At 36.3% G+C, this 26,577-nt stretch overlaps 2 protein-coding genes across 2 annotated transcripts in view; one reads left to right on the top strand and one right to left on the bottom strand.

Annotated features, from left to right (window-relative positions):
* Positions 1 to 12,969, bottom strand: part of TAR2 (tyramine receptor) — a 68,539-nt gene extending 55,570 nt beyond the window's left edge. Inside the window, 1 exon segment of the mRNA NM_001171178.1 lies at positions 12,901 to 12,969. The gene's annotated coding sequence lies outside the window, so the exon portion shown is untranslated.
* Positions 5,475 to 26,577, top strand: part of LOC101737607 (facilitated trehalose transporter Tret1) — a 35,161-nt gene continuing 14,058 nt past the window's right edge. The window contains exon 1 of the mRNA XM_062676248.1: positions 5,475 to 5,559. Within this exon, the coding sequence (XP_062532232.1) occupies positions 5,475 to 5,559 (85 nt within the window). The remainder of the gene's footprint in view (positions 5,560 to 26,577) is intronic.

The following is a 26,577-nucleotide window of genomic DNA, read 5'->3' as shown; positions in this document are numbered from 1 at the left end:
TTTTTTTATTGGTTAGGTGGATGGACGAGCTCACAGCCCACCTGCTGTTAAGTGATTACTGGAGCCCATAGTCATCTACGACGTAAATGCGCCACCCATCTTGAGATATAAGTTCTAAGTTCTCAAGTATAGTTACAAGTATAATCGCATAACGGCTGTTCTTTAGTCCATCTCTAGTGAACCTACATAAAATACATTTCACTCCGGTAGCTCTACTACTACTCGTACTACTACCACGTCATCAGTACTAGCATTAGTATACCGATAGTCACTGAATACTAATATGTGTATCTTGTTCGTTCATCCATCTAATAAAATAAAATACATTTATGTGACCCCAGACTTATACTAATCTTTCTACTTCGACGTCATCAGTGTATACTTGTCTATAGCATTCGTAGATTCAACTTATTTCAAACTAGTCCTCCAACCCTGTTTTTGATTAGTTATTTACAGATCGGCGTAAATAATTCCTTCAACAAAAATCTAAAATTACGTATGTACGTTCATATCACATATATAAAGTCAATGATACATTTATATTAACCTATACATTTAATTAACTAAATGTTATTATTTAATATATATTTGTTTTATTATTATTATATATATTATATTTATTCTTAAACCTGTGTAATTTTATATTAATAATATAGATTTTTAATATCTATTCTATCTAATATTATTTATTTTAAAAACTAAGTTAGAAACTACTTATAAATAGAAAATCTGTGTTAGCTCACCGCCAGTTGGCAGCGTTCCCAGAAGGCTGGCAGCATTTCCACGCTGGATAGCAATGCTAATTCTTTGTGCAAAATACGTACTGGCCTTCTGGTCTCCCGAGGCCTCAAATAGTTTTTTTAAGGTCCTTAAAAAAGCTTTTAGCAGATGGACCCCAGGGGCCCAAAGTTTCTACCCCAAATGGAACAAAAATGAAATCTTTAGAAAGATTTTCATATTTCCGCCGTTTGAGACCTTCAGCCGTTGAAGCAGCGCTGCCAGCGTTAGAATTAGTCGCAGGAAGATGTGTCGGTGCCATGGTATCTACACAAGTCGCATCCCAAACGAGCGACCGACCCGTCTTCCATGAAATAATCGACATACCGTCTGGTCTCTTACCATCGCCTCGTACCAAATCATTCGGTTCCAGAATGGCTGGCACGCCGGCGCTGACAAGGGCCCGACGGATGATGTCATTTATGGTAGTGTGGTGGGATATTCTGCCAGCGTTTTTCGCGCATGAGAACCCGTGGTAACCAAAGCGGTCGACAATGTTGCCACACTGGCAGCGATATAATAGTATATTATTATATATCGTATATTATATAAAATTTATAAACATTAGGTACATACATAATTGTAGAATCGCATTTTCAAAATAATGTTTATTATTTGACCCTCATCATCAGAATTACTTCAATACTTTCCATTTATAATGTATTGAAATTATTTCGACGTCAAATAGAATTTATGTGTAAGCCCATGGCGGCATTTTTCTCACTTTTTCCGTATTCCTAATTCCAATTTTCGCTTGCTTGCTCTAATACAATCAGGGCTGCCTTCTTGATAAGAGCAGAGGCCTCATGAAGAGCCCCCATAAAATCTCACTTCCGTGTGAAATTTCGGAATTTTGTTACGGTAATATTTCGCACCCATCCTCACAATATCAAAGGAATTATTATACATATCTACATTTATTTTATTAACACATTTTCTTATTCGCAGCGTAGAAATTTCGTAGGCAGCGGCTTGGCTCTGCCCCTGGCATTGCTGACGTCCATGAGCGACGGTGACCACTTACCACCAGGTGGGCCGTATGCTCGTCTGCCTACAAAGGCAATAAAAAAAAATTAAAAAAAAGTAGATAACAATACAATAACGTGCTTTTCGAACTTGTCCACGATTTCAATTAATTTTAATGGAAATTACCTGGGAATTCCTTAAATGGGAATACTATTAGTATGAAACTGATACATTTCATAGAACAAGGTTTCCCCGAAGTGCCAACAATAACTGTATAAAGTTGCAACTAAATTAAATTTGAAATTCATTAGATCTTTCAATTCAACTAAACAAACAGTAATTAATTATTTTGGCTTGCATGCCGGGGGCATAGCCAAGTCGCTACCCATCGCTGTGTACTCTACGCAAGCTTCGTTTGACGAAGGGCATGTCATGGTGCTCGAAAAACACCAAAGATGGCTAGCTCGTTACAAAGCCGGATGGTAAGTGGCAAAAAAGATCCCCACAAACTTAGTGTCAATAAACGCAGTGGTTCTAGGTAGTATGGACGTATTCTAGTCCATTGGCGGGCGATGCAATGATGATATCGTATCAACCTACCAGCCCACTAAGTTTCTCGCCGAATCTTCTCAGTGGATCGCGTTTCCGATCCGGTGGTAGATTCTGCGAAGCACTGCTCTTACTAGGGTCAGTGTTAGCAACTCTCCGGTTTGAGCCCCGCGAGCTCACCTACAAACGTTAGGGCGAAGCTGAAATAGCCTCTCAAGGCTATCAGCAGAGGTAGGCAAAAAAAAAAAAAAAACCTAACTGAAATCTATGTATAGTGTTAGGGAAAAAAATCAATATAATTCAAAAATACTGTTTTCGCAAGAACTTTGCTTATTAAACTTGTGCCTTGTGTCCGTGTGTCTATAAACTCGACTACAGCAATCTAGAACAGTACCCCGGGGACAGATGACCACAATATCGAGAGAGCACGCATTTTTGGGCGTACCTTCCCCTTCCTTTAGTCGGCTTAGTTTTCTGGGATTTAATTTAATTTTAACAAACCTTGTTTATACAACATGTAGAAATCAAAATAAACTTGATAAATATCCTCAAATATTTGTGACCAAAGTTCAACAAAGCCACTTTACCCCTTCAATTGCTAAATTTGACAAATCCTTGAACAAAAGTCCTTAATACGAACTTCCGCCTACATAGTCTAACATTATAACCATAAATCATCCCCAAGAACATATTGCGTCGAGGGAAAGCAATTTGTAAAATTATTGCAGGGCTGATACTGAGTCCTCTGGATATTGGAGGAAAATTCACTAATTTGGACTCCTAAAATCTTCTTATCCTTTTATATCCTAGATTTATTTTTCTATGTTCTTCATCATCAGACTTTATGGACCTAATTACAGTGCTTTACGTTATGCATGCACGTCTGTCTATAATAAAGGAAAGTCTATTAAGCGAAGGAGCTAAAGTCTTAGTTAAAATATTGTATTACTGCACAGATCAAGAACATTGGGTGCATATATAATATATAGATGGGGGAGGTAACGGCCCATTTGGTATCAAGTTGTTGCAGAGGCCTATTGTCATTATCACGTGAATGCTGTAACTATGCCTAAGATATAAGCAGGAAGTTAAATTAAAATCATGCCTTTTTGTCTGTTGGTCTCTCTGCTTATTTTTCCGGGACAATACCTAACTCAAAGAGATTAGCAATTCTGTCACTGTTAATTAGTTACTTAATGCAACAAAAAAAAAAAGGTTTTTTTACCAAACATACATTTATTTAAAATAAAAAGCTTGGAAAAAAAAATTCAACAGTTTTTTCACGAAAGTAAAAACACGGTTAAGAATAATAGACGAACGTAACCAACTAGTTCATAAATCATTGTTATCTCTGGAACGGAATAAATCCTGATGTTACCAGAATATTTCCTGTTGAAACGGCACTGACAGATGGTTGGCTGACTGAAAAAAAACAATCATTTGAAAAACGGCTTTCGGGAATGTAATGACGGATGGCCATATTTTGGATACATTATTTATGTCCTAGTTGAGTAAATGAGGCCTTGACCTGATTAATGTTAGGCGGTCAACGGAGCCCAAAGACCATAGTCTGTGCCAACATGACCTTATCCAGGGACAAAGCGAGTTAGTAACGATCGTTCCAAAATAGTAGCACCATTCGGAGTGTTTTTGCAGTTAGCAAACATACGCTTTGATTTCAGAGCTTGGATAGCTATTGTACAACACAATTGGAACCTTTCAATTCTAGTTTCAAGGTTCCAAGCTTTATTCCCACTCTTTCATAAATTAGTGAACAGGCTCATGGCAATTTTGCTCATATTTAGAAATGAATAAGGGTTTCTTTTTATTAGACGTCATTCACAAACACATGCTAAATGCATATTCCCTATATCTAGGCTTATAGCGGTATTCAAGTGATTATGAGCTCCGGCTGTGTGCTTATAAAGTAATCGAAGCGTTGTATTCAAAAATAAATGTCTCCGATTCGCCAAAGTCTAAGAAAAAATATCATGTTGTATCTATACTATGTTATAAACTATTTTTAGGTTCAGAAGTGAAGTGGAATCCATTAAAAAAGAGTACATAACAAGAAATCCGTTTAATACAGCCACAAACAATGGAAATTACACTTTTAACACATATTCATGTAACCACAAGTGTATAATCAAAATAAAAATTGCGCACTTAGTGATATCAAAACCGCTCATGTGTCTTTTAAGACAACCGAAGGAGATTCCCCAAGACGTCCGGTCGTTGCGAGCGTCGAGAATCAAAAGAAGGTATAATGGCCTCCTTGCCGCAGATGTTACGTTTTTAAGACGGTCTAAGCTACTGGTGATGACTTAGGGGGCAAATTCCTTAAGCACTATAATATCCGTATCTTATCGTGAAGATGAAAACTTAAGACAAGCAAATTGCCAGAGCTCCAGATACTTTGTTCTATGTGAAACGAAGTTTTAAAGTCTAGTAATATTATTATAGTAAAAATTTACGGTAGTTAGCAAAATATTCAAATGCCGACGAATTTTACTGGTGGTAGGACCTCTTGTGAGTCCGCACGGGTAGGTACCACCACCCTGCCTATTTCTGCCGTGAAGCAGTAATGCGATTCGGTTTGAAGGGTGGGGTAGCCGTTGTAACTATACTTGAGACCTTAGAACTTATATCTCAAGATGGATGGCGCATTTACGTTGTAGATATCTATGGGTTCCGGTAACTATTTAACACCAGGTGGGCCGTTAGCTCGTCCACCAATCGAAACAATAAAAAAATACGATAAAGCTTTGATAAATTTAAGAAAACACCCCGAATTCATCTTCTGAATAGAATAACGTTTAAGCGTTGCGATAATAAAAATATTTTCTGTTCAAAATGGCAATGACAGATTGTTGGAAGCAAAAAACAATTTCGACGTAAGAACGAGCAATGCGAGCTTTTAGTAATCCTCCTCGCGTCGTTTTCCTCATTACTGTTACGGTCGTGACTGCATCAGTTTCTCCCGTACGATTTCCCTCCATCTGCTGCGATCCTTAGCTTCATGAAGGGCATTGTGGAAGTTGATGTTTAGAGAAGATCGTATTTAGTCCGACCATCTCGTGGGACTGCGTCCTCTGGGACGTTTGCCATCCACCTGTTCCTGTCACCATCACGTTTTCTGTCATCCTCAGCTGTTCTAGATCGTGACCCTCTTTCCGAGCAATATGTCCGAAGAATTCCAACACCCTACGGAGGCATATAGTGGAAAGTCTAGTTTTGATATGAAGCTCTCTCAGGAAAGACACGTTGGTGCGAAAGGTGGTCCATGGAATCTATAGCATTTTTCTCCAACTCCACATTTCAAAGGCGTCTATTCGGTCTCTGTCTTTAAGTAATAAGTAATACTCGTAGTATAACTATAGCCGATGTTTTCCTTCATTACTGCAATTTATATATTTATGGATGTGTAGTCAAGCGTACAACACGACGCTCAGCAGCTGCAGAAGTCCATAGACATCACAACGAACTGCCCATTTTAAGACTAAAGACTGAAGTCTCAATCGTTTTTTCCAACTTCTCATCATTCGTACCAGAGCACGTTACTGCGTCGCGGTAGAAATAAGGCAATTCGCCATACCACTAAAAAAATTAGATCGCATATTCCATAGCTATTGTCAAGCACTTACTGCTCATAATATTATGAACATAAATACCATCATTAGCTTAGCCGTTATGCTCGAAACAGAGTAGAATAGAGTACGTCTTTAGTGCAACGTTTTTTTAAAATAAATACAAACATAGAGACCATTTTTAAAACATTATATTACTTAGATCATATTTCTTCATAATTTACACTGTAATTATCTTTTTACCATGATATTGTTACGCGCTGGGGCTCGGGATAAATAAATGTTCCACCAAAGGACAACTTAAAACTGCATTTATCCCTTAGAACACACACAGAACACTTTAAAATTATCAATTTGCTTCTTCCGCTTCACTTCAGGTGATCCGTTCTCTGTTTCGTTTCGAGTAGTTCCGATTACTAATTGACTGTGTGCCATCTCTGCAACGCTTTTATAGTCGATACGACATCCCTAGAATCGTCGAGAACATTCCTCACAAGCCGAGTATTTTCGATGTGTGTGTGTTTTCGCTGTCTGACAATAGATGGCGTCGTACTTCTGGAGCGTTCTAGACGTTACTAGATCCTTTGATATTCGTTTCGGCTATTCGGGGATAGATGGCGTTACTCTTACCGACGTAACAGTATCATCATAGGCTTTAATGATAATCGAGAATCTGATTAAACATTTTCATATTATAATTTAAAGAAATTTACGAGCAAACAGAACGCTTTTCATTTTTTCATCTGTATCTATACTAATATATAAATCTACAGTGGTTTTTACGGATGTTCCGTTATAACTACTGAACCATGCATCCGATTGACTTGAAACTTGATATCTATGTAGAAAATACATGTATGTACTTAATGGATAGGCTAATATTTATATGAGTGTTGGACCCCCTACACTAGTTGCTGGGGCTTTAATGATGAGAATGTTTGCGGTGGTGACAAATAATAATGTTAATTTTAAATGCCCAGCGAAGCGGACGGGTACAGCTAGTAACTTATAAATACGATTAAAAACGTTTCTAAATTAATCCCGAATTTAGTACAACACAAGAAACGAAACAAGGAAATACCAAAGATGTATCTCCGCGGCATATATCAGTGATCTCATGACGGGCGAACATTGAGGTGAATTAATTACCCATCGACCACTAAAATAGGTAATGGACAATAAGTCGGAAGGCTATAAACGCTTTATGAGCTTATACCATTACCGGTTCTATAGCTATTGCTGATTAAGTAGTGTGTAACCATGATCTTGACCATACTGGACCAGAGTTGCAGAGGACCGAGCCCAATGGAGAGAGCTGGAGGAGGCCTATGCCACGAGGCACGCCGAACTGCGAGATATATTATAAGAAAAAAAATGAAAAAAAATAAAAAAAAAATTATAAATTTTATGGTTGTAGTTCGGAATTAAAGGGCTTTATTATTATTATTATTTATTTATATTTATTTAAAATCTTATTAATTACATAATATTTTTTAAAAAAGATATTAAAAATACAATTTTTAAAAAACACTATATAAAAATAGATTGCCGCTGATGGCGGTGTCTACGACACAAGCCACCAGTGGTTAGGACTCCAGAGTGAGAAACCTCCTCACAATACGTGCAGTATCAAGGATAGCTGCTTTCTGTATTAGGCCCTTAACCCAGCTGGATAACGAAAGTTTCTTAAGATGTTGATCGAAACTTTTCGCTATCAAGCCGTGTACCGATACAACTATTGGAACAATGATGGTTGAATCAACATGCCACATGGCGGTAGTCTCGTGGGCCAGGTCTAAATATTTTATTAATTTGTCCTTTTCTGCCTTCACGAGGTTCTCGTCATGAGGAATGGTGACATCAACCAACATTGCTCGACGCGCAGATCGATCTATTATCACAATATCAGGTTTATTGGCAACAATATACCTATCCGTGATAATAGATCGGTCCCAGTAGAGCGTAACATGACCATTATTAAGAACTGGTTGAGGTTGGTATTGGTAATAAGGTACAGCAGAATCAAGAAAACCATATTTCAGAGCAAGTTGTTGATGGATAATCCTAGCCACTTGGTTATGTCTATGCAAGTACTCGCCGTTAGCAAACCGAGAACAGCCAGAAACAATATGTCTAATAGACTCTCCCGGACGGTGGCATGCCCGACAAATGTCGACCGTCCCATCCTTTAGTATATATTTCCGGTAGTTGTTCGTCATGATAACTTCGTCCATAATTGCAAAGATAAAACCTTCAGTTTCCCCAAAGAGGTTACTGAATCGTAACCAGGCCACGGAAGCTAATTGGTCTACATCGGGCCCTGTGAGAGCCCGGTAGAACCTACCGTGTAACTCCTTGCTCCTCCATACGGTTATGCGATCTGAAATACTCTCTACCTTCAGCCTCTTCCAATTCCCGTTAGCTAAGGATAGCGGAGTTAGCCCCTTATCGACTGCAACGACATCCCGATACCTATTCACGTTCATCTTAAGGAAATATTCCCTAAGGTTGTATATCTCTCGGTTATGTAGATCCTTGGCATTCAAAATACCACGACCCCCACATTTCCGAGGAATATACAACCTCATTACAGACGAACGTGGATGATGCATTCTGTATGCCGTTAACAATCGCCTGACTTTTCTGTCCAGTACGTCCAGCTCTGATTGCGTCCACCTTAGTATGCCAAAGGAATATGTTAACATAGGCATGACCCAACCATTAAACGCTCGGATTTTGTTTCCGCCTGATAAATGGCTTTTTAAGACCTTTATAAGACGACCAAAAAACCGATCTCTAGACGATTGTTTCATATCTGCGTCAACAATATTCAGCACTTCAAACATACCAAGGTACTTGTAAGTTTCCGATTCACAAAGAGACTTGAGGACCACACTATGGTTAAGTAGTAAGCAATCTGAGCTTACAACTTTACCTCTCTGTACATCTATGAACGCACATTTATCAACACCAAATTCCATCCCAATGGCTTTACTAAAACTGTCGGTTATTTTTAGTAAACTCATTAAGTCTGGTTTTTTGGAAGCAAATTTATTATTATTATTATTATTATAACCATGGTCTTACAATAAATGAGACTGAGATTTTGGAAATTATTTGCTTAAAAATTAAAACTACCTTAATGGTCCAACCTCACTTGTGTCATAATGACAGTAGGATTATCTTAACCCCGGCATTGCTGAAGTCCATGAGTGACAGTGCTTACTTACTATAGGGAGACATTAAGCTCCTCTGCCTATAAAGACGATGATGATGATAATAATCATAATTTTAATTATAGAGAACCGTTAAAATATTTATGGTAGCTCGCGCGACTGCGATAGAGTTATTTCCTCTGGTTTGAAGGGTGAGGCAGCCGTTGTAACTATACTGAGACTTTAGAACTTGTATCTCAAGCTGGGTGGCGCGTCTACATTGTAGATGTCTATGGGCTACAGTAACCACTTAACACCAGGTGGGCTGTGAGCTAGTCCAGCGATCTAAGCAATAAAAAAAGATAGGAGAGTCGGTATGGAATACAAAAAAAGTCGTCGCGGCCTAATGAATAAGACGCATGGTGGATTCGTATCCTGAGATGTGATTTTGTCGGTGTTCGAATCTCTTGGGCAAGTGCCAATTTTTCTAATTAAATATGTACTCAACAAATGTTCACATATGAGGTCTACGATGAAGGAATAACATAGTGCATAAAAATCATGGCAGCCGTTGTACTGTAAAAACTGAGACATAGAACTCATGTTTCAAAGTAGATGACACTTTAAATTGTACTAGAGGTCTCGCAGTAGTCGAAATTCGACTATAACTAATTGGCATTGTAAGTTTGTACACTATTATGATTATATTTTATACTTCTATAATCACAAATTTCGCCAAGACTACACTATAAAAAATATTAACAAAGACAAACAATATTTAATCTCAATTTGACAACAGACGTCAAGAACAAAAGTTTGACAATAAATAGTATGCATGCGTGTGTGCGTCAAATACATGGTATGTAGTGTGTGTAATGTTTTCTTTATTGATTTAATGTATCTTTTATGCATTATTTAAAAAAAATATTAGCATTGTGCACTTCTTCTCTATATTCTCTATAAGTGTGGAAAATTTCATACTCCTCCGTCCGCGCAATTTTCGTAAAAAGGGATACTAAGTTTTTGCTTCACGTATTAATATACCTATATAGATTCATGTAATGTTTCTTCCAGCCGACTTTAGAGAGCTGGCGAACCGGATACGTATAAATTATAAGACAAACATAAATAAATCTATTAGAAAATTTATAAAAAATAATAATTAGTTTGACCTTTCAAAATACATTTTATTGGGTATTAAGAAAAACTTGAGTTTTTTAGTGTCTTAATCAATAATAAAGCGGTTAGTATCATAAAACTTCTTTAATCTATACTTCTATACTAATATATAAATCTAATGGTTTTTACGGATGTTCCGTCATAACTACTGAACCTTGAATTGATTGACTTGAAACTTGGTGTCCGTGTAGAAAATACATGTACTTAATGTATAGGTTAATATTTATATGAGTGTTGGACTACCTAATAATAATGACAATAAATAATAATGTTAATTTTAAATGCCCAACGAAGCGGGCGAGTGCAGAATAATTCGAAGCTAAAATCAAAAATTAAAATCAGATCTATGATCGTTTATCTTACGGAGAACTGAGTTAAGTTATATATCCTTATTAGATTGACTTTCTAAGTCTAATCGTACTACGAAGTTAAGTTACTTCAATTAGTTGAAGATTAAAAACTTTGTAACTTTATTGAGTAAGTTTCTATAGTACAATCCGACTATGCTTTTTTTTTATTGCTTAGATGGGTGGACGAGCTCGCAGCCCACCTGGTGTTAAATGGTTACTGGAGCCCATAGAAATCTACAACGTAAATGCGCCACCCACTATGAGATATGAGTTCTAAGGTCTCAGTATAGTTACAACGGCTGCCCCGCCCTTCAAACCGAAACGCATTACTGCTTCACGGCAGAAATAGGCAGGGTGGTGGTACCCTACCCGTGCGGACTCACAAGAGGTCCTACCACGAGTACCTAAAAGAGGTAATACCACCAGTCTTATTATTACATCGATCTGGAGTTTTTACTCAAAGTCCGTAAGATATGACACATAGGCAATCTCAATTGAAAGAATAACCTATGCACATTAACGCATATCCGTTATGCACAATACAAACATAATAATAGTAATTATAGAAACATAAATAAATTCAAACAAAATGGTAATACGTATGAAGACATGTTCGTTTTGACTCGCCATGCCAATGGTTAAATATAAAAGTACTATATAATATCTCCATCTATTCTTTGTAATCTTAAAACTTTTAAGTATTCGAAATTTCAATTATAAATACATATTTTGAATTATGTAAAAATTCAATCTTACAGTTTGATCGATTTATAAAAAATATAACAATGTAATCGTACGAAATACTTATTCTTACTTATGTAGGTACATCGAAAAATCGTATACCTAAAAAGAAAATTACAAGAAAGCTGTTTTAAATCCCCCATCACACGTTCACTTTTATTTAGACGAAGAACTGTGCCAGATCCGACAATTTTGTAACTTTTTCAATACATCAACAAAAGTCTACATTAATGGTTTTTCAGAGATTCAGCAAAAAAAATTTCGACTAAGGCTGACTGAGGTTAAGTTGAAAATTTTCCAAAACAATATATGTAGATACCAATGGCATTTATAATAATATGTTGATTATCGCGAATGACCAATTCAACATATCCTAGCGAGAATTATCTGAACTATTAAGAGTACTGAATATTCTTTTTTAATGCCTTAGATGTACCGTAGAGCCTATGTAGATTGTGTGTAAAAACTGTTGCCTCAGAACTAATGGGCTGTTTGTTATGGCGCGAGCTGGCAGATGAGCATACGGCCCACCTGATGATAAGTGGTTACCGTCACTCATGGACATCAGCAATGCCAGGGACAGAGCCAAGCCGCTGCCTACCGCTAAATCGGCTTAGTTTGGATGGTGATATTTGCATTGTTATATAAGCAATAAATAAAAAATTCGTTGACGAGCTTACAGCCCACCTAGTGTTAAGTGGTTACCGAGCCATGAACAAACTAAACACTACCACCGAGTCTATCTATTCATCCTTGCCTAATCGTTGGTAGCGTAAGGAGCTAAATACGCGCGCGGTTAGGTAAACACAACGGCTCAATCTGGGAGGAATTTCTAACACTAGCCCTAGAAAGAGCAGTGCTTCGTTAGATCTAATACCGAATCGGAATCGTGACCTGCTGAGAAAATCCGGCGAGAAACTATATGCTAGATTACGTGTCGAACTGTCTTTCGACGATTTTGATAAGATCGGTGACTGGTGCTTGGGGTACCTAAAAGCACCGAGAGTGAATCGGGAGGATCCGATAGGAATTATCTATTAAAGCTCTAAGTAAAAACTTGGAGTATTGCATAATAATAATAATATGTAGTAGTATAATAATATATGATCAGATATCAGCCAAAAGCCTACAGAAATACATAGATAAATTAGATGCAAACATCAACCCACACATCATGCAGAAACAAGCTGCCATACACACGGTCACCATCATCACGAAAGCCTTGGGGGATACGGTCTTCGTAGGAGGGGAAACTGAGCCACCCTTTCCCTGAGAGTCCCGGGGCGGGAGCTCAGTAAACCGAGCCTAGAGCTCGATTAGAGGAATTAATATATGATCACATATTATTATGGTATTATTCTCACAAACTTGTAATTGGTGACTTTTTCTTGAAGACAAAATCTTTTTCGTAAATTATAATTAATTGGAATCAGAAAATTTACTAAAATTTAAGTTTTAATAAATTATTTATAATCGAGAACATAAAAAGTAGTAAACTTAAAAAATAACAAGGTGTTTCATTGTTTTAAAGAAAAGAAGAGGTTTCGTATTCAGCTTTTCAGATTTTTCTTAATCAACAGTTTAAATAAAACTTACCTCGATTCACATTTTCACTAGAAACCTGTTTATAAACAAGAACACTATGCACATAACGGTTACTATCACTTATTTAAATCAACCTTAAATAGTTAAATTAAAAAAAATACTTCACTAAATATAAAATATAAAATATTCTATATCTATCACATAAAATTATATTTTCGTATAGTTACGATATATTTATTATTCAGGGTTGCGTGACATCCACCCCGTAACGCCGTCGAAACCGTACTGAGTTAAGGGTTGGGGTGAAACTTCGGAAAGCTCATTTCAATCTTTTTGTGGATTTAAATTTTTTTTAAAGTACATCTTTCTTTTTTGTTTTCATTTAATGATACTACACGTTTTGCGCGCATTGTAAATAGATTTCTAGTTGACTATAAATTTTAATAGAGTTTGTAGATTCAGTTATTATTTTAAGACGGATTTCTAAATAACTGCAAACTTTGCAGTCGCAAAAAAGATGTTAATAGAAAAAGTTGTTCTTAGTCGTTTGTTATTAAATTTTCACGTAGCATTTAATTTTGTTTTTTGAAGCGCTCCTTAGAAATTACCAGCCTTTTATTTTGGAAGAATTTGTAAGTATATGGATGCAACTCCCGCATCAGAAAATTGCGTTATAAAATGGCTACACATATTGTTTTTTAAAAGGTGACAGAGAGATTATATAAGTTTTCCATTTTGAAGTCGTCGTGGCGTAAAGGATAAGATAAGCCCACTGTGGTCGTATGGAGCGTTTTTTTTTTCTAGGTAGGGACCTATGCTAATAGCCTTGAGAGGTAACTTCAGCTTCGCTCTAACATGTAGGTGAGCTCACGGGGCTCAAACCGGAGTGTTGCTAATACTGGCCCTAGAAATAGTAATGCTTCGCAGAATGTAGATCGGAAACGCGACCCACTGAGAAGATCCGGCGAGAAACTCAGTGGGCTGTGTCTATGGGTTAAAATGGAGCGATGAGACGATGCCGGTGTTAAAATCTCGCAGGCAATCCTTTGTCTAATGAAACACATAATATTAAACAAACAAAGAAATTCAATCCCATGGGACATTATTGTTCTCGAACTAAGATATGAGCTTGCTGGTCTATTAATACGTACTCAACAAATGTTCTCGACTGACTTCCACGGTGAAGGAATAACATCGTGTGATAAAAATGAAACCTGCAAAATTATAATTTGCGTAATTACTGGTGGTAGGACCGCTTGTGAGTCCGCGCGGGTGGGTACCACCACTCTGCCTATTTCTGCCGTAAAGCAGTAATGCGTTTCGGTTTGAAGGGTGGGGCAGCCGTTGTAACCATAACTTATAGCATAGAGCATAGAACTTATATTAATTCAAGGTTGATGGAGCCTTTACGTTGTAGATGTCTATGGGCTCCAGTAACCACTTAAAACCAGGTGGGCTGTGAGCTCGTCCACCCATCTAAGCAATAAAAAAAAAACTTAAAATAATAAAATACAAAACCTTGATTAATGAGTCTTCAAATGATATTTCGACAAATATCTCACAGAGCAACTGCTAAATAATATTCTTCTTACAAATGCTTTTAAACTGAACACGCTACACTATTGCCCGTAATAAATTCGCTTCTGCTACTAGACTGTAATATTTCAGTCTAATTACCATGTAATTTATCGTTTTTGTATAATTAATATCAAGTGAAATATTCTGTGTTTCGGGGTCTGCTTTGTTTTGAATGTAATTAGAATTTGTCTCGTTCTTCTGTTATTTTAAATGGTTTCAAAAGAGCTGTGCGAGCACAGAGCGAGTGTTCAGTAGTTGTTTATTAATGGTAAGTCTGGATTTTATTAACTCACTTTAATACACACATTCACGTAGAAATGTTCTATGCTATAAACTTTATTGTTATATGTTACATGCTATTCTTATAATTGTAGGCAGCGGCTTGGCTCTGCCCCTGGCATTGCTGAAGTCCATGGGCGAAACAAATGTTCTCGACTGACTTCCACGGTGAAGGAATAACATCGTGTGATAAAAATGAAACCTGCAAAATTATAATTTGCGTAATTACTGGTGGTAGGACCGCTTGTGAGTCCGCGCGGGTGGGTACCACCACTCTGCCTATTTCTGCCGTAAAGCAGTAATGCGTTTCGGTTTGAAGGGTGGGGCAGCCGTTGTAACCATAACTTATAGCATAGAGCATAGAACTTATATTAATTCAAGGTTGATGGAGCCTTTACGTTGTAGATGTCTATGGGCTCCAGTAACCACTTAAAACCAGGTGGGCTGTGAGCTCGTCCACCCATCTAAGCAATAAAAAAAAAACTTAAAATAATAAAATACAAAACCTTGATTAATGAGTCTTCAAATGATATTTCGACAAATATCTCACAGAGCAACTGCTAAATAATATTCTTCTTACAAATGCTTTTAAACTGAACACGCTACACTATTGCCCGTAATAAATTCGCTTCTGCTACTAGACTGTAATATTTCAGTCTAATTACCATGTAATTTATCGTTTTTGTATAATTAATATCAAGTGAAATATTCTGTGTTTCGGGGTCTGCTTTGTTTTGAATGTAATTAGAATTTGTCTCGTTCTTCTGTTATTTTAAATGGTTTCAAAAGAGCTGTGCGAGCACAGAGCGAGTGTTCAGTAGTTGTTTATTAATGGTAAGTCTGGATTTTATTAACTCACTTTAATACACACATTCACGTAGAAATGTTCTATGCTATAAACTTTATTGTTATATGTTAGATACATGCTATTCTTATAATTGTAGGCAGCGGCTTGGCTCTGCCCCTGGCATTGCTGAAGTCCATGGGCGACGGTAACCACTCACCATCAGGTGGGCCGTATGCTCGTCTGCCTACAAGGGCAATAAAAAAAAAACAAAAAAAAAAAATTCTAAATGTTAATGTTAAACGTTACGGTGGCGGGGACTGAACCCGACTTCCCCAGAACCAGGTTACTAAACGACTGACTTTTTTCCCTACCTATGCTGATAGCATTGAGAGGCTATATCAACTTCTCCTTGACCTGTAGGTGAGCTCACAGGGTTCAAACCGGGAGTGTTGCTAACACTGGCCCTTGCAAGAGCAGTGCTTCACGGAATCTACCACCGGATTGGAAAAGCGACCCACTGAGAAGATCCGCCGAGAAACTCAGTGGGCTGTGTCTATGGATTAATTCGCTCGTCGAGCCCTTCGTCGCAAACGACGGGTTCGGCGAGGACAGTGACCGGTGCTTGAGGTACCTAAAAGCACCGTTAATGGATCGGGAGGATCCATAATTACGTGTTTTGGGCGACGTCGACTGTTTACCATTCGGTCTACAGGATTGGGTATATAATTACCAGCGACCACGACAAGAAGGTTTTCATGTCGTACCGCCTTTTCAAAGTGGCGCAACGATGCCGACTGTAGATACTTACTGACTGAGTCAAGCTCCAGGTCATCATGGAGATCCACGTTCCTTAGGAACCATGGTGCTCCAACGGCTATCCTGCAAAAACGGGATTGAATAGCTTCAAGGGGTTTCGAGTTGGTGCGGGATGCGTTAGCGAACACTACACTTGCACAGGTCATGAAACTGTCTTTACTGTTCAACTGCATCTTTAAATAAACTTGCAGTGTACGTTATTGCCTCCCAAGATTTTCGGTCGTATTACACGGAACAAGAGCACTTCATTCTAGTAAAGCTTTTGCGTCTGTATCTGTTCTAATAGGAGCCAGTGTTTTGTTCCTCCTACGAAGCAGTATTAAATATCTTATACCTCTAAACGAGCAATTATTGTATATTAATATATATATAGTCTGAATCTCGGAAACGGCTCCAACGATTTTCATAAAATTTAGTATACAGGGGATTTCGGGGGCGATAAATCGATCCAGCTACGATTTATTTTCAGAAAATGTTGTTTTATTCGTGTTTTCAATAATCAACTTTATCGATAATCAATTCCCGACATCTATTGGCGAATAATAATACAATTTTTCTTAATTGAGGGCCGCTTTAAAGAACCGCTTTAAAGAAACAACAAGATGGCGTTATCAAAAAAAAAAACGAGCAAGGCTCGGTCATCATCTAGTGTTTATTAAATGAAAAAAACCGTGTGATTAAGCGTGAGGTTAAGGAGAAACCAGGAAATTAGCGTGCCAATAACGAAGCGAAGAAAGCCACATTAAAAATAGGGAAGTCTCGATAAAGTCAAATTCAAAGTTTGATTCCACGTTAGGCGGATCTGCGAGGAGTCTAATCTTGTGTAATTTTCGTAGCATACAATAAAAATTGACATTTTGAAGATTATAACATAAATGATTAATAGGATTTTTTAAGTAAAAATATAATTAGCACATATGTATATATAGTTTATATTCCGTTTAAAATATCGTACTGTAAAATAAAATAAAATATAGCTGAAGCACAAGCACAATAACACAGAACAAAAGTTGTACGTGTGTAAACCATTAGTAGATATAGTTGGTATGTGGTATGCTATTTCATGCATGCAAAACAATTTACTCAATTTTACACACACACACATTAGATTTTGACAAGTGAAATATTACTTAATGTGCGCGTTTTAGATCACCTCTAGTTTTTCGTCTCACTATTAAAATAATAAAAGAAAAGGCATGATTTCCCAAGTGGGCCAGCATCTAGCGCCCGTCTCCGTGAATTATGAATAGACGTGGTTAGAATGTTTTGCATCACCTTTTAATACTATCTGTCCGACGAATTCGGACGCGAAGCGATCCCGTAAAGGATTGATTGGGATTTAATTTTCTTTTAATTGATTTCGTTCTTCTAGATGAGCAGAAAAACTCAGAGTCCCCAGCAGGAGAGAGTAGTATTATTGCTTTTAAAGACAGGCAAGCGTACGAGCCAGTTAATTGTGAGGGTTCACCGTCGATAATCAAGATTACCAGGGACAGAATCAAAAGTCCTTGTCGCAACGTGGTTTCCGTCACCTGACATTTAGACGCGTTGTTACAACCCACCCAATGCTAAGTGGTTACCGGAGCGCATAAACATCAAACACGAACGTCGCGTTTAAGTACCTAGAGATAAGAGTTCAAATTAGGCTGTAGTTTTAGTTCGCAGGGTGTTAGAACTCAACGATAGTTCTCAAAATATTTATAAAGTTTATTTGTACTTTTATCACAATAATAGTCAACACCACAAGAATGGTGATGGTAGATGATAGTTCTTTTTGACATTCAACAAGTATGTACTTTCATTTGAATTGAATAAAAAAAAAACGAAAAAAAATCAAAGACAAAGTTTAAAAAAGTAAAAAACTTGACAAAATGCGGAATCAGAACATTATCGGTCAATACGGAAATCGATAAAACTTGAAGGTTTCATTTTCACTATACGATTCGATTCTTTCATTGTTTACACAAAATTTGGTACCTCCTCGAGAATATCCACTTCGAACCCATCACTCATTACCCACAGTGGCTTCTGTAACAAAAATGAAATGGCATTGTTTCAGTGAAAGCTAGATTTCGAGGGAGCTATACTTTCTAAGTCATCTAAGAGATTGATAAAATGATTATAGTAAAAAAAGCAACTGACCAAAAACTTTGTACCGGAAGCTATCATAGAATATTTGAATATAGATAATATTCGAACTAAGCCTTAACCGCGCTAACGACCTTTACAAGATGACTTTGCAAATGTACAAACTCCTAATAACAATATTTGAATAATCAATCCACGAGCTATGGCGAATTCCCTATAAGAGATTTTCGTAGTTTTCACTCCAAAAACTTTGCCTTGAATTGCTGATGATAAAGCATGCCGTGAAGTTTTTTTATTTTATTTTTTTGCTTAGATGTGTGGACGACCTCACACCCCACCTGGTGTTAAGTGGTTACTGGATCCCATAGACATCTACAACGTAAATGCGCCACACACCTTGAGATATAGTTCTAAGGTCTCAGTATAGTCACAACGGCTGCCCCACCCTTCAAACCGAAACGCATTACTGCTTCACGGCAGAAATAGTCGGGGCGGTGGTACCTACCCGTGCGGACTCACAAGAGGTCCTACCACCAGTAATTACGCAAATTATAATTTTGCGGATTTGATTTATATTGCACGATGTTATTCCTTCACCGTGGAAGTCAATCGTGAACATTTGTTGAGTACGTATTTCATTAGAAAAATTGGTACCCGCCTGCGGGATTCGAACACCGGTGCATTGCTCGATACGAATGCACCGGACGTCTTATCCTTTAGGCCACGATGACTTCAAAATACAGTGACATAGCTTGAACTTAAAGTCTGGCCTAGTTCTGCTGGGCGATATCGTAAGCTAATTTCCTACTAAAAGGAATCAATACAAATCAATAACGATAAAATACACCGACATTATAAGAACTGATAAACTAACAGAATAAATGTATAATTTGTATATATTAGGACCGTATCGAATAATTAAAGCCATTAACAGCGGTTAGCCACCTCTGCAATATGGCGCCAGCTTAGTGAGGCACGTGTGAACTAAAGTATCGAAGTCAGATTAAACTTTATATTTATTAAATTGTCTAAAGGGCTTTGAACACGGCAATTTAATTCGAAGTTACAAAAAATAACTGCAGTGTGCTATAAATATATTAAATTATATAATTCAATTGACAGTAAGCTTTTTTTAAAACTAGTCTGGCCATAAATATTGTTACATAAAAACTTTTCATTTTTCAACTTTATAATTATCTTGAATTTGGGACACGTTTATTATTTTAAAAACTTCTTTCGATTTTGCGCCATTTTACATATTATGTAGATATAAATTTTAATAATATTACATTACTTCATTTAAAAACAAATTATGCATTTTCATTTGTAACAGAACTTATGGCGGGACTAGGTATAATAGTAATAAAATTAGTCACAGACAGTGCCAATGCTAAATAGGTGCGAACCGTGAGTTCAAATGTACTAAATACCTAAATTAATATGAACGCGATATCAGTACTGATAGTACAAGCTTTTTATTTAGATGAAAAACGGAGCGATGTCCTCTTAGATCTCACCTCGCAACATATAACCTAAGGAATTTTTTTTATTTTTTTTTTGTTTTTTTATGATTGAAAGATAGCTCGTGGCCCGAAGGCCTTTCCAGTTTCACCAGGACAGGTGGGCGAGCAAAGGCTCAGCCAGGAGGGACCCTAAAGTGTGTTAATCACGCCAACCTACATTTTCGTAGAGTTTGGTGGCAAAATCTGGATAGTCCAGTTTACATGTCTCTTTTCGCTTTGCGTTCGACTCTGCCTTACAGTTTCAGTAGTTAAGTTAATTAAGTTCCGCGAAGTTCCCACAACAAAAAAGATTCTGTCTGGCGAGTTTTTGATTATATTATTATGTGTATACAAGCTGTACCCGTCCGCTTCGCTGGCCATTTAAAATTAACATTATTATTTCTTACCCCAACAGAGATTCTCATCATTAACGCCCCCGCAACTGGTGTAGGGAGTCTAACCGTTATATAAATATTAGCCTATCCATTAAGTGCATCTATATTCTACATGGATGCCAAGCTTCAAGTCAATCGGATGCATGGTTCAGTAGTTATAACGGAACATCCGTAAATACCCCTGTAGATTTATATATTAGTAAAGATGGTAACGAAACAAATTACTTTACTTATAGCGTGAAGCAGTATCTTTGTTGAGTTATAGGATAAAAGAAACTCACTAAATCTATATGACAGTTAGGGCTGATCGTAACACAGAGACCCAGGACATTGAAAAAAATTCCAACCGATTTAGAATGTATTCCAAATTGAAGCCGAATTCATAGGTCAAAATAACATCTGTGTAATGACTTTCAAGAATGAATGCTATCTGTGTGTCCTATCTACACAAATATAAATGATTTTATGTTGCAAATCAATAGACCAATTTAGTTGTAACGTGTACATGAATCTTCGAATGTAGACTTGTCTTGTTTGGCTACCGAAATGAATTGCTTTAGATGTATTATCGATTGCGGCTTGTGTTACCTGCTACGGTGAAACAGTGGCGACTGTTCCATCAACAAGATTGATTGATTCATTAACCGGTCCAAGTTCATGCTTCGCAGGTTCTAGATCGAATTCCCTAGTCATATCTGTATAATGGTCACATTGATTGGTCTCTTCAATATGTTGACCAAAGTTGCAGTGCCTACTAGAAATGTCAAATCTACTTGACTTTCATTTATATATTAATATGTGAAGCAAAAACTTTGTAACTCTTCTTACGAAAATTGCGCGGACGGAGAAGTATGAAATTTCCCACACTTATAAAGAATATAGAGGAGGAGTGTTGAATGTTATTTTTTTTTTAAATATAATAAAAAACACATTAAATTAATAAAGAAAACATTACACACTACGATATATTTAACACACACACGCATATACAGGTACATGTAAACATGATGTAAACTCGGTTTATTGTCAAACTTTTGTTATTATTTAAAGTGTGTGGTCAAATTGAGAATAGATTAATATTGTTTGTCTTTAATATTCTTTGTCTATAGTGTAGTCTTGGCGAAATCTGTGAATAGAGAAGTATAAATCTTTGACAATAGAACTATAATAATGTTCAAACTTATAATTTAAATTAATTTTTTTTACACCTTGGGTTACATTATTGGAGTTTTAGTAAGGATCCCTAATTTTTTTCCAAAAATTCCATTAAAAGATTTATAGCCTATGTCATTCGGGGATAGCGTAGCTTCCAAACAGTGAAAGAATTTTTCAAATCGATTCAGTAGCTTCGGAGCCTATTCAATACAAACAAACAATCAAATCTTTCCTCTTTATAATATTAGTATAGATATAGATATAGACAAAAATTTATTAAAAAAAAATTAACCAAAAATATTTCCTATGTCGAATTTGAATATTTTTATTTTTATTTTATTTCAATGGTTTCGTATAACTACATTTACGAGTACTCATAACTCGAGATAATTTACTAATAAAAACCTCTAACATTGCTGATTATATCGATACAATAGTTACGCTCCCACACTGAAAATCGAATAACGATAAAACTTCCACACGGCACTATGGCTTAAACCACTGCGGTCCGTTGTTAACTTTTACGCATCAATTTTCACCTAGAAAACAAACCTAATGATAATTATCTAACCAATATTGAATTCAAGCTAACAGTTTTGCACTATTAATGTATTAGAGATCGCATGTTTGGAAGTAGTATCCGAGTATTCGTTAACATAGTCACGGATTGCCTTTTTAGTAAATTAGAGATGTAATTCTTTTAACCTTATTCGATTACAATCCGAACTTGACATAAAATATTTGGCACATATTATTGTGTCATTGTTACAATTGTTATTGTTACATTGTTACAATTGTATATTATTGACAAGAATGTAATCGTGTTTTTTTTATTACTTAGGTGGGTGGACCTGGTGTTAAGTGGTTACTGGAGCCCATAGACATCTACAACGTAAATGTGCTACCCACCTTGAGATATACATTGTAGGGTCTCTAGTATAGTTACAACGACTGCCCCACCCTTTAAACCGAAACGCATTACTGCTTCCCGGCAGAAATAGGCAGGGTGGTGGTACCTACCCGCGCGGACTCACAAGTGGTCCTACCACCAGTAGGTAATTACGCAAATTACAATTTTGTGGGTTTGATTTTTTTACACGATGTTATTCCTTCACCGTGAAAGTCAATCGTGAACATTTGTCGAGTACGTATTTCATTAGAAAAATTGGTACCCGCCTGCGGGATTCGAACACCGGTGCATCGCTCAACACGAATGCACCGGACGTCTTATCCTTTAGGCCACGACGACTTCGGAGTCGTAAGTTTCCTAGCTCGCTTAGTCGTTATTGTCATGATGCTCAAAATAATTAATTTATCGTACGTTAAAGATCCGTCACTAGAGTTGCTAGTTAATAAGCTAGTGTCTACTGTCGATCTTTGAAGGTATACAAACACAGACAATATTTTACAATATATATTTTTAATACGCTGTTATTAGCTTCAGACGTATGTATGTTAGTATGTAACGGAATCTTTGAACACGATTTTGACCCCCTTCAAAACGTCGGATTAACTCGAAATTCGGTGTACTTGTTAAGGACCGATGAAAATGCAATATTAAAAAAATAATGAAAAAAAAAAAATGGAACAAATTGAAAAGGCGTGGGGTGCATGATACCAGTGGTTATAAATATTTTACGAACAGATATGAGTAGAAGGGTTATCTTGATAATATCCTGAAAAGCACCCCACTTTTTTTTTTACAATAAAATCATTTTTTCTTACACTATTTTTAATTCAAATTTATTAAAATTTATTTTCGATTTTTTAGTTGGATTATCTGTAAAAGCGAATTTTGTAAGTTTTTTTAAACTATTAATTATTTAGTTAGATACACAACAAGCAGTGTTTGTAACACACTCCGCATAATATGATGTGTAATAACACTCAACAGTCGATGATAATTCAGTTTTTGCTTTCTATCGCTCCGCAGTGCTCGTCTTCGAAGCGATGTACATACAGAAAACAATTTATAATACTCAAGTATAAAACTGATATATTTCGGAATGTTCGAGAAACACAAGTTTCTAATACGACAATACGCTGCAGTTTTGACAGGTAAGAAAATCCTTTGTATTTCGCTTAGAATTCGCTGTCCGAAACTGTCCTGTCAAGAAGAAGAAGAAGAAGAAGAAAATCTTTTTTCGCCAGAAATATAGTTTACAAGATATTGTGGATATAGGACCTAGTTTCATATATTTCGTCTGTTTAGGCATGCGAAAATTTAACTTATTTTTATATTAATTCTAACACAAATTTTACTAAATCTATCAATTTTTTCATTCTATCACTTCTTATTCTAATATTTTATTATGTACAACACTTATTATTTAAAAATTCTTGCACACTATAATAAGCCTTATCTATTAGCCATAAATATAATTTTCTTTTAAATTGAGTTAGTGGAAGATCTCTTATGCTGTTTGGTATCTTATTAAATATTCTTATAGTCATAGGATAACAGTTTGATAACAGTTTGTCCTGAGTAAAATAGGCGTCCTGAGCAAAATAGGCTGTCCTGAGTAAAATATTAAATAAATATTTACTAACAATCACGCCACCTTAACTGGTCCCGTGCTAAGTTCTTAAAGAACTTGTGTTACAGGTACCAGATAACGGAAATAAATGTAAGATTTTTATTATACACATACATATATTTTAATATACATCCATAACCCTGGAAGATATATTTATATTTATCATACAAATATCTTCCCTTGGCGGGATTCGAACCCGCGACCCCCTTATGTAGTGACCATGTCACTTACCACTACACCAGACGGCCGTCTATTCTATAGGCGTCTATAGAACTTTTGAGGTAATTACGTTGTAAAATATCAAATTAAAGACAAAAAATTAAAAAGCTGACGGTTAGCGTTGTATGGACATGTGACGCGTAGAGAGAAGATGCATGTGACTAGGAGATGTATGGAAATGGTAGTGCAAGGTAGTGGGGGAAGAGGTCGACCGAAGAAGACATGGATGGAGTGTGTGATTGACGATATGAGAGTGAGAGGAGTGAGTGTTGAGACGACGGCTGGTAGAAGAGAATGGAAGAGAAAAATTAGCTGTGGCCCACCTAGTGGGATAAGGTGGAGAAAAAGAAGAAGAAGACGTAGTAAAATATCTCGCTAAAGACTTCTACGAGGAAGGTATAGCAACCGTGCATAGCTCATAAATACACTACTTTTAGCGATAGACAGCGGCTTGGCTCTGCCCCTGGCATTGCTGAAGTCCATGGGCGACGGTAACCACTCACCATCAGGTGGGCCGTATGCCTACAAGGGCAACAAAAAAAAAACTTCTTTTGTGTACATGTATGAATGAGTAGCATGGCCCGATCCGTATCACCAGTCTTCCAGTTTCAAGAGATCTCTTCCCTTGAAGCAATCAATGCAATAATATTATAATACAGGTAATTAGGATTTGACTGACTTGGTATTGCAGTATTTAGCGCTTATAACTTTGCACCGAGGGTTCGATTCCCGTATTTCAAACAATCATGTGATGAACACGTTTGTTAGCCCTTTAACTAGCTTTTTATTATCTACATGTGTATATATTTAAATGTATACAAGTATGTATGTCAGTTTCTGGTACCCATAGCGCGGGAATAATAATTTGCCGTGCCGGATGATCATGCGCGCTTTGTTCCCAGTTATTTACATAACATATTTACGTATTTTTTATAACTATTATAATATTATTATTTTATAAATTGTTATATACAATCATTCCAATAGTACGAGTAGAATTAAAATTCACATTAAAAACAAAGCAATAAATAAAAATTACATCTGAACGTCAACCAAAGTTTTAATTGTTTGCCGTTGGAAGCAGTAAAGTCAAGGTTCAATGACCTTTACGGTCTCCGTCAATGTCATGAACTAAATGCGAAGCGAAACAACCTATCGCAAAACTCATACGAGCAATCTGAAAAATCCTAAAGATTCCGAAATAATGATCAAATTAATTAAACTAGAGGTCCTGCAGTAGTCGAAATTCGACTATAATTAATTGGAATTGTAAGTTTGTACACTATTATGATTGTGTTTTATACTTCTATAATCACAAATTTCGCCAAGACTGCACTATATAAATATTAACAAAGACAAACAATATTTAATCTATTCTCAATTTGACAACAGACGTCAAGAACATAAGTTTGAAAATAAACAGTATGCATGCGTGTGTGCGTCAAATACATGGTATGTAGTGGGTGTAATGTTTTGTTTATTGATTTAATGTATCTTTTATGCATTATTTTAAAAAAATATTAGCATTGTGCACTTCTTCTCTATATTCTCTATAAGTGTGGAAAATTTCATACTCCTCCGTCCGCGCAATTTTCGTAAAAAGGGATACAAAGTGTTTGCTTCATGTATTAATATATAGATATAATAATATTATTATGTATCACATAAATCTCCTCTTATGTATTTGTTGTTGCCTTATTTCGATCAAAGCAATAATTTTTGTTGTTAACCGCCTGCAATAAATTCAAACAACTAAAGTAACGATAAAAGGCAGCATGTCCACAGAAAAAAACGTGAACAAACATGCTATTAAATAAATAATATAAATCAAATACTGTTGTATTGTTTTTAGAAAAAACATACATTAAGACAATAGTAAACACATTCTTATGCAGTGTGTTTTTTTTTTATTATCAAAGTATACACATTATGTCAGCATCCAACTCATTCCATTATACAGGGTGTTCTTTTTGCGTGAAATGGGAAGACAAGCTGACGGACTTATGGTATTAACGCGGTTTTGAAGCCAACCGTAAATACAGGCGCGAGGGTTTTTTGGGTATGACATATTATGTATGACTAACGTGATCATTTTTTTTTTCGTGTCCAAGCGGGACAACTACGGAATTTTGTATATAAATAAATACATATAAAGGATACGTCGGAGTAAGAAGTAGTATTTAAGTGCAAAATAATAAATATGGTTTAAAAAATGAGTTGATATAATTTATTATGGTATTTTACCCTCGCTGACTTCATCTTAATTTTTACACCAACTAGCCCTTAAAATAATATTTATAAATAACTAGCTAACCCGGCAGACTTAGTAGTGCCTCAATCGATAAATAAAAGACCTAAACTTTTGTATAAAA

This window comes from Bombyx mori, chromosome 26, assembly GCF_030269925.1.
Source record: "Bombyx mori chromosome 26, ASM3026992v2".
In the NCBI taxonomy this organism is placed as follows: domain Eukaryota; kingdom Metazoa; phylum Arthropoda; class Insecta; order Lepidoptera; family Bombycidae; genus Bombyx; species Bombyx mori.
The sequence above is the reverse complement of the archived record's forward strand: the minus strand, read 5'-3'. Positions and strand labels throughout refer to the sequence as shown.